At 37.1% G+C, this 10,110-nt stretch overlaps 1 protein-coding gene and 1 non-coding gene across 3 annotated transcripts; both read left to right on the top strand.

Annotated features, from left to right (window-relative positions):
• The first annotated feature begins 832 nt into the window (after nt 1-832).
• LOC131299089 (uncharacterized) lies at nt 833-2,904 on the top strand. 2 transcript variants are annotated; one of them, XM_058324650.1, is made up of 2 exons: nt 833-882; nt 1,597-2,904. In XM_058324650.1, exon 2 carries the CDS (start codon nt 1,724-1,726, stop codon nt 2,150-2,152), a length of 429 nt encoding a protein of 142 aa, XP_058180633.1. In that variant the 5' UTR covers nt 833-882; nt 1,597-1,723; the 3' UTR covers nt 2,153-2,904. The 2 variants fall into 2 exon arrangements, with proteins under 2 accessions (XP_058180633.1, XP_058180632.1); XM_058324649.1 differs by having other exon boundaries at nt 840-882; nt 1,577-2,904.
• Nucleotides 2,905-9,642: 6,738 nt separating this feature from the next.
• Nucleotides 9,643-9,750, top strand: LOC131299309 (small nucleolar RNA snoR100). Its single transcript, XR_009190694.1, has one exon. It is a non-coding gene; the product is annotated as a small nucleolar RNA snoR100 (small nucleolar RNA).
• The last annotated feature ends 360 nt before the right edge of the window (nt 9,751-10,110 follow it).

A 10,110-nucleotide genomic window follows, 5' to 3' on the forward strand; every position in this document is an offset into this window, starting at 1 on the left:
CATATCAATAGCAAATATCATACTATTAATTATATGTCAATTACAATAAAATATGTTTTGTTATCATCAAAATCAATAAGGTATTCCATAGAAACCTTTGGGCTAACAACTTCTGCAAACAGTACAACCTCTTTCTTAATATATAGGGTTTTGTGGACCCGGGTTTTTTTCAATAAAAAAGAACAAGGACGGTTTCAATATTACTCATACGCAATCTTTGTAGTGACGTTGGGGCGAGGGGACGCTTCCGAATAGTTTTTTGGTTGTGCGGTGGGGGAACCCAACTTGCGTGTATACATAAAGTGATACTCCATCGAAGAGGCCCTGTTAACCTAGCTGCATGTGAATGATCAAAAAAAAAACCTAGCTGCGTGCTATGTAGCACGGACACGAATACGGATATGGATACGGACACGAGACACGGCAATTCTAAAAAAATGGGGATACGGACACGGTTGGGAACATGCCACGTGTATAAATAAATAATAAATAAATATATGTACATATATATTAAAAAAATTATGAACCATTGTATATGAATAATTTCACAAATTGTATAAAAAAATTTCAAAGGAAAAATTACAATTTAACCCAAATGTTTTGAATAATTTCATATTAACCCCCAAAAATTTAAAAAATATTACATTTTGACCCCTAGCCGTGTCCCCGGCATGTCCCCTATCAAAAAATAATAAAAATTATTGGACACACCACGTGGCGTGTCCAATACGTGTCCCCTCCGTGTCCCCGTGTCCAATACATGGACACGCGCCCTTTTGGAGTGTCGGTGCTACATAGGCTGCATGTGCCGTAACCTCGATAGGCTATAGTAGTCGTCGTCGTCGTCGTCATAATCCACCAACGGACAACAACGTCGGCAAGGTACATTCTCTCACTGTTAGATCCCATCTCTCCGCCACCAGGGGTCGTAGCCTAGTGGCTCACAACTCCCACATGGTTTGGGTGGCCAGAGGTCACGTATTCAAGTCGTGCTAACGATGTCCTCTTGAATTTGGCCTTATTGTGAAGCCCGACTGTGGTCCACTAGTCCTTGGTGGGGTGGTAGTTGCAATGGCTCCTTGGTCCCTTTCGGGGCCACCGCAGGTCTGAAGTCGATCCCTATAATTGCGCTCAGGTTAGGGTTGTGATGCCCAATCGCCCCCCTAATTAGAAGATCATAAAGCTACTAATAATATTAAAATGTCTAGATTTCAATAATAAAAAAAATTAATTTACTGCTATGAACTTGGTGAAAAAGGAATGGGGAGAGGATATAATTGTTGTAGGATTGTATTTTGTGGATTTTGTTTGAGGACAATGAGGAGGGAACTTAGTGAGCATAGACAGATTGTACCTGCAACAGCGGAAAAAATTAAGGGCGAACACTACTTTTATTACTACATATCAGATTAGATTAGATTAGATTTGATTTGATTTGATTGTAGATTACCATGTCCTTCAATTTGTCTTTGGCTAACTGTTGAACTAGTTACACTTTTTTTTTTTTTTTGAAACGACAAAATATTATTAAGAAACTTGATAGACATTGCATGAAAAATTGAACCCTTACTATAAGGCCCTCGTTGGTATTTTCAGGCGATGTGGCTCGGTAGCGGCGGCTGTCCGTATAATCTTTCTCTTGAGATGTAGTCACCCTTGCGTGAACACAAGGGACGAGAGGTGAAGAAGAATATACCATTTCCTTGCTGCTTAAAACAGGATCATGGAAAGTTTTGGAGTGGAGACGGAAGAAGGCGTGAAAAATCGGAATCTTTACTTGTTCTACCAGGATGTTTGCTCGAAGCACACCCTGCATGTTTACGCGATAGATTCGAGTTCACTTTTAATGTATCTTGTTACCAAATTGTCTCGAGGAAATTCGTGTGACATGGGTTGCATCGCGCATGGGTCAAAACTTTATGCTATTGGCGGGGTATTCCGTGATAGCCATGCTCAGGGATACCCACAAGATGTCTTGGTTTGTGATCTCAGCAAAAGAAAGGGAAGAGAAGGTGATCAGTATAAGTGGAAGGCCGGCCCCGCGCTGAATGGAGGGAAGCCTTATCCCATGGTAGTAGCAGTAAAGGGGAAAATTTATGCTTTGGCCGGACATGCTTACCATGATGTACCCGTGGCCATAGACCCGACGTAAAAGTTCTTGGATCATCAAGGAGTTTGGTACCCGCTGCCTGAACCTCCCTTTTATTCCTGGTATAAAACACATCCTGGCCCTACGTTGCTCTGTTACACCGTCAATGACAACATCATCTATGTGCTGGTGAAGAAGCCGGACGACAATCAGCTTGTGGAACTCTTGTACTCGTTCAGTGTTCTCAAGAAGAAATGGAAGGAGCATCCACGTGGTGTTTTGTGTGGCAATCGCGTAGGGGATAATCTATCAAGTCACAAATGGTTCAAGTGGGCTGATGTTGAGGACGGCAAGCTGTATCTGTCTGAAGCTTTTGGTGGCAATTGTAGACTGTATGCTCATGACTTGATCACCTCTAAGAAGAAAAAGTTCGCGGATGAAATCGTCTCTGATGCCTCTGCTTGCGAGATCTACGGTGGCCTCCCGTTATCTTGGGACGTTCAGTCTTCTTACCTTGAGTGTGGTTGCAATGGGGTTCCTTATGTCCGTCTGCCAGTGAAATAACTGAAAATTTTGGATGTGTCCAAGCAATCTCTCGTAGCACACGTCGGGAATCGAATGTTGCTTGTGGTCTGTGCGTACAAACCCCCGCTGAAATTTCCTTATGATGGGCGCTTTGTTTACACATGCTTGTTAAAGCTTGTGAAAATAGAGAACAACATTTGCAAAGCCAGCTGCAGTAAAAAATTGAGAGATTGCGCTGTAATTGTGAAACAGCAGTACCATAAAATCAACAGGCTTTTCGACGACATCAACGCATGGTCTACAATGTAAATTGTTCTCTCCCTTCTTTCCCCCCCTTTTTCCTTGTATTATGTCATGGTTTGTTTCCTATCGTAAAACTTCATGCTTGCGTTTTATTTTTTTAAATTTTGGTGAGCTTGTGTACTCGTCTGTTTTTGTGTTTGCACTACGCCTTTTGTCGACTTTTAATTTCTCTCTTTGGTTCATCGTAGTCAATCCGCAGGCTGATCAATGGGTTGCTAGTTTTTTCTCTTTTTTTTTGTGTGTGTGTAGTTTACACAAGTTTAAGTCCCTTGTTATAACTTATTGCCTTTTTCCCCCTCTTCTGAATTATGCCATTTCACAACTCATTAGATACAACAATTGATGATTGAATACATAAACTATTCTTAATTTGATGGGAGAATGTTAAAACGCAAATAATAAAATAATTTTGTTGTTGCCGAATGCCCAGAGCATTTTCAAACTTATGTCAGTGGGGTTCTCGTATAGTGTAACTGTTCATTTATATGATCTGGTACATCAATTATAGACAAACAATTTTAAATTTAATTTGTATTTATGGGATTTTCTGTTTTAGGGAATTGGGTATCTAATGGATGATGTGCCAACCAAATTTATGGAAGGAAATCTACTATGCTATGTGTCATTGGAATAATATACCTGGAGATTATGTTGATGTAAAGATATGGCTGTTTTTTTTATAAGCTGATGGGCTTGTGGCATTATTTCTATGCCCTTCATACTTGAAATTTCTATCACGTGGACGTTTACTTGATGATGTAGGTGAAAAGGTCATGGATGAGATGGTACAAGGTTCTAACCAAGGGGCTGCTATCTTTGTGGTAAGGTTATGCATGTTGTAAATCTCTTTTTTGAAAGTCTATTAACTGTGTTTGTGTGTATTGGGTAACCATTTTAAATCACTTATTTATAGAGACGAAGAATTCTTTGTTGAATCCAAAGAAGTTTCCTAGGTTCCAGTATGTAGGTTTTTACCTTTTCTGAAAATTTGGCCGAATAGTTGGAGTGAAGCTACATCTGAAATCTGAATTTGATGACCTAGCGATCACCAAGTAAACTTGCTTTTTATATGACAATAGTTCGGATCTGTTGACTTTTTGCTAGCCGCGTTAATCTACATTTTCTTAACAAGTTGAAATTTGAATAAGATCTATTATTAACTTTGTAAGGCTTCCAATGACATAATGGGTTTGCTAAATGATGTCCGATATGTTCTTGCTCTGGTGTTTATTACTACATGTTGTAAACTTTTTTTTTCTTTGTTTTTCAACATGTGTTGTTCCAGCCTTGGAAAACATAGAGAGTTTCTCTTTCCCTTTATGTTAGCTTGGGTCGAGGCTAGAGTAAACGACATGTGTATTTGTTTTCGTGTACTCGTGTTTCTTAGAAATTTCTCTCCATGTCTACATCATATCTTGTTTGTGTCTCATCTTTGCATCCTTGATTCTGATGGCAAAACAAAATTCTAACTAAAATCATACTAATCTTTTTTGTGCCTATTTGTTATTTCAGTTGGTAATTTCGTTCCTTGAAGAAAGTGTCTGCTTACTAAGTTCTATGTTTGGAAGCATAACTGTTAAGTTTTGTGTTCTGTTTTTTGGGAATTCAAGAAACAGTAGGATATATAGATATTTAATGGTATTTTATGTACCTTTTTGGTTCATTTTTATCCAGAGGCATGAGGATGACATTGTGGTAGTAGTTTTTTTTTTTTTGGTCTACAAACTAGAGCTAAAAACAGCAATAAACAACATATCCACTGCGACAAAATCTAAGGCCTCTCAAAGGTCAGTCTCGCCATGTCCACTGCGACAAAATCTGCAATCTCATCAGGAGGCATAGACAAATTGGCCATTTTCTTTTCTTGGTCTACCCATAGTTTGCAATCATATCAACAACTTTGTAACCCTCACAAAGAGTGTGCCTAATCTGACCATTACATCTGGCTAGAAAGAAGTGATCTGCATTCCTCCACACTAGTTGTCTGTTCGGGAAATGGAGGTTTGGCCCATCCTTCTGTAGACTTGATGGAGCTTCTTAGCCTGTTTCGACTTCAAACTGGTTTAGTCTTTGCCCGAATAGAAGTTTGCCCTTGAAAATGGTCCAAAGCTCCACTTCCAAGCTAGTGCAACCCGGTAATTGACTGTAGAATCCCATGATATAAGTGCCTTTATCATATGCAAGTGTTGTATAGATTGTTATACATCGTGGAGCCATTTCCCACTACAAAAATGCTACTCACAACAATCCAAATACAACACCAAACACAACCTCTCACATACATGTGGGCTCTACACACACTACTATGTGTAGGCCCCACGTGTATGTGAGAGGTTGTGTGAGTTGTGTTTGAATTGTTGTGTGAGTAGAATTGTCCTTCCCATTAGCTTAAGCTTTTGGGAGAGTTGGTGCCATAACATGGTATCAGAGCTTTGGTTTTGAGTGGTCTTGGGTTCAAGTTTTTTTCGTGAACGGGCAGTATTTCCTTAGGCCCCATTTGATAACAGTGATAGATTAATGCCTTTTGCTTATATAATATTTTAATTATCAAAAAACATTCTTGCAAATAAGTCTGATGAAGTGAGAACAAGCTTTTTGCTTATATAATATATTTACTTATAAAAAAACATTCTTGCAAATAAGTCTGATGAAGTGAGAACAAAGGAATGGATGAACATGGAAGAGCTAAAGTTTTGTATGTCTGATAGCTTCCAGAAATCTGTGATAGTAGCATGTACGTAATTTATATGTTTTTTGGAGCTTTGCATGCTGGAATGGTTCGTACGGGATGATAATATGTTGTTATGAGCAAGGGGTTGTGCATTGGGATATGTTCATGCAGCTTCAACATGTTTGATGTTTCGATCAATGCCAGCATTACTCCCTTAATTCTCTTTCAAGTAATGCATTTTGCATTTTGTCTTGTTTTTTTTTTAAAATTTTATAGGGTGATGGCATGTATTGGGATGTGACTCCTTGTTCTCTTTCCACAGGTGTTGCGGAGTTGATGCTGTGCTCTTGTCATTTTAAAGTCATCTTTGGTTCCATTAGCTGTTTTGAGATGATCCTTAATCGGCCGGCAACTTTGTTGTTTAATTTATACTTCCTCCGTCCCTTTTTAAGTGTCCTGTTTCGTAATTCAAACTTATTAAAAAGACATCATCATTATACCTTTTACATCAACTTTTTCTTCCACTTTTCCTACTTACCCATCATCATTACACTTTTACTCACTTACTTTTCAAAAAGAAATTTACTTTTAGGGATAAAATAGACAATACACCAACTTTTATCCACTAACTTTACAAAATGGACACTTATTAAGAGACAGTCCAAAATGGAATACTGAACTCTAAAAAAAGGACGGAGGGAGTATGTAATTAAGACTGTACTCTGCATGTCGACTTTACTAGCTACTAGGATGCACTCGTTTGAACAATGTTTATTACTGCAAACTTTTAAGTGTCCGACCCTTGTGTGGTAAGTTAGTGGATATTTTGATACTTAAGGTCTTACTAATTATAATCCACCTGTCCTTGTTTATATATTTCTTACCGTGTAAATGAGGTCGGCATTTAATTTACCTTCGCCATCTAACATTATTCACGGATGTTTGGAAATATAGTGCAGTTTTTCAATCACCAAGCGGGGACTTGCTTCAGAGTTTTGAATATACTGCAGTTTCTCAACCCCACTTTCTTTTCTATGTCTTTCCTCAGATTGATTTTTGAATTTTAATTAGGTTGGAAAGGTATGAGATCGTCGGATGGCCAGACTACGGTGGGGCAAGCTAGACGCCTGTGACGGAAAAACATTGACGCAAAAATAGAGAAATGCAATCTTCCCCTTTTTCTTCTTTCATTTTCGTGAATCATCTTTTGTAGTGGGAAGTCCAAATTCTCGTTCTTCATTAAATTGATCATTGCACTGAATTTTTTCTCACGTCCTTGAGTGGTGGAATCTCTAATTGCTTTTTCAACTCAAGACCCTAGATGATTTGGTTTGTTTGAACTTTGAACAAAGCAATTATTTACTTCGGGGAATGCCTTCCACACTCCACTTTCCTACAAAAACTCTCTTCTTTTTTTTCTTCGGTCGTGGAATTCATGCATAAGAAGGAACTCTTCACTGCCAGAATTGGTAAAATTGCCTCAATAGAGGCAAGTATGCATAACCAAGTGCCGGTATTCTATAATTTAAAATGGTGTATCTTCCTTCCTTGAAAATAGCTATCACTACTTTGTGTTAGGGGTGCACACCGGCCCACTAGCCCGCTCAACCCATTTTTTCAAGGGATGGGGATATGTATTTAGGCACATCGGGTTGGGTTGGATTGAGTTTTTAATTTACTCCCATTTAGTTAATAGGATGGGCTTGAAAATATTTATTTAAGTCTAGTTCGGTCCAATAAAATAATGACAATGACTTGCATTATATATTTATACTATCAAAAAATATTGAGAAGGGAAAATAACTACTCCATTATATATACCAATATATACACAAAAACCATCTTTTTAATGCTTACAATTACATCTATTCCTTAATCTTCAGATGACTATAATTATTATGGTTGCAAACTCTAATCTTATAATAGTGGAGATGATTAATTTATATTTGGACTATTGGACACTATAATTTAGAAAATTAAATGGGCTACTTGGACAGGCTACACTATATCCGTTTGTTATTCTGTTGAAAAGATCAAACAAAATACGGTTTTCTTTTTTTGAAAGTGAAATACGGTATTCAAATTTATACTTACTGAAGAACGTTTGTAACGTGGAGGATTAAAACATGGAAAATCATGACTACATTAATTTTCATGTAATCCGTCCTTGAGATTAAATTGTTGTCTTCTAGCGGTTGCCATTGACAAAACAAAAGATTGGAACGAGAACATGGGTCCTCGAAAATGATTGTTAAGGATCAATGTAAACAAAGAAGTTAAGCATCAATGTAAACATAGAAGAATAGGGAGCTAGGGTAGAAAGATATGTAAAAGAAGATATATGTTTTGTTTACCCACAGGGTTTGCATTGGTTTCTATTTTATTTTATTTTAATTTATGGTTTTTAATAAATCAAGAATCAAACTACTATGTACGAATTATGAATTTGAATAAACAAACCAACTTATAAAATTCATAGATCCAATCCAATCGAAACGATTAAAATATGGTTTGGTTTCGGTTTTGAACCACGATTCACTTGAAATTGCAATATCATCTCCAATTGAAAAGATAGTGATGGGATACCAATTCATTGTGGGGGTCATGGGGCCCACTTCGGTGTCCAACGCAAATGATCAAAACCGTTGATTGTTTTTCAAATATTATTTTTAGTACCCAATCCAATTTCAGCTTTATGGAGTACATGTAAGTGCTTCATCTAATGCTGACTTTTTTTCTTTCTTTTATTATTATTTTAGAATCCTAAATTCTGCAAGAAAAATTGGACATATGATCAAGCACTTATATTTATCCAATTGAGATGAAATTTTATAGGGATATTCAAAGAATATTTAAAAAATAATCTATGGTATAGATTATTTGTATGAGACCTCTAAGTAGGTCCCACAATTGACCAGTACCCCATCGGTACTCTTTCTATTGGTACCTGTAGTGTCTTTGGTTTTTAAGAATGGAGGTTGATCATCAACCCTAATGCTAAGGGGACAGACCACTCCATACCAATGGGGTATCGGCGAGCACGTGGGGCCCATTTTGGGTCCCGCATGTATGATCCAACCCATTCAATAATTTTTTAGAAAAGAGTGGACCTGTGAAAAATCAGCTCAATCGATGTGTGTATGTGCTCGATCTGATCTTTCATTTTTTCATTTAAATTTCAGAAAAAATGAAAGATTGAATAGAGTACCTACATATATCGGATTAAGCTGATTTTTCATGGGCTCATTCGATTTTGTTTTTAAATTATTTAACAGTTCGAATCATCTGTGCGGAATCTAAAGTGAACCTCGTGTGCTCGTTAATACCCATCCATATGCTATTGGTCGGTACCAATGCAGGGTGCTTGATCTTTGCGTTTCAGCATGAAAAAGTCAGTACTAATTAATATGGTCCACCTATATCTTGATCTTGCGTTCCAGCACGAAATAGTCAGTACTAATTATTATGGTCCAACTGTATCTTAATTTCAGTAAAAGGAATTAAAGAAAAAACATCCTAGCAGTTTACAAAGACTTTCTTTCTTTGAATCAAGGACCACTGTAAAAGAAACACAAAGCCCATTTGCCACCCTACTGACTCCTGCATAAGCTAAGCTAAGCTAAGCTAGGCTGAGCAAGGCTGGAGTACATAAAGATGGTAGTACTACTCTTACTAAAATAGGAAAATGGGCAGACCTCGATGAATTACTCTCCCTGCTTCCCCCTTTCTTCTCTCTCATTCCCTTGTTGTTGTTGACCTTGCTTTGAATACCTGCATCTCTTCTTTCCTTCCCAAAGTTCTATCCGGACGTCTTTACATTTTCGGTCTGTACAATCCTTAGGTGACACGTCAACCTAATACCAGATGTTGCTCAAAGGAATGCTTGGACAATTGGACCTTAGTTTGCTTTTTTACGTTGGTTTCCGACGATCCCAATTCCAACATTATGATACTCGATCCAGTTGTTTTAACTTTTAACCCGTAGTTATCCCCAAAACAATTAAGCTCTGCAGATTATATATTATTATGTGTACATTCAAATGTTTTAAACTATCAATAAAAGAAGCATGGTAATGTTCACATAAATTGATTTGGGTCTCTATGTATGCCTTCTCTGATGCCATTTGGTTTTCATTTGGGGATATGGTTCCGCAGTAAAACAAGTATAATGGGGCCACTATTTCAATGGCAGCCATTTTGTGCATATTTTCAAATATTAGGTCTGTTTTCAATCCTCTCCCGTCCATATCCCCAATGATTGGGGACTAAATGAGTTTTGCTTTTGTTGTAAAATATAAGAAAATACATAATAATAAGTGAACCATTTTTTTTGGGTTATTTGAGTTTGAATTTTTAATATAAATGAAGTATTGATGATGAATATATTTTCAATTATGAAAATATTATTATTTTTTGATCCGCAAAACAGAATTTATGAAAATATTTGAATACTACTATGTGTAGAACAGATTTTTGCAACAGATTATTACTTATAATAATTTCTAAAGATCAGAAATTGAAT

Source organism: Rhododendron vialii, chromosome 8a, assembly GCF_030253575.1.
Source record: "Rhododendron vialii isolate Sample 1 chromosome 8a, ASM3025357v1".
Taxonomy (NCBI): domain Eukaryota; kingdom Viridiplantae; phylum Streptophyta; class Magnoliopsida; order Ericales; family Ericaceae; genus Rhododendron; species Rhododendron vialii.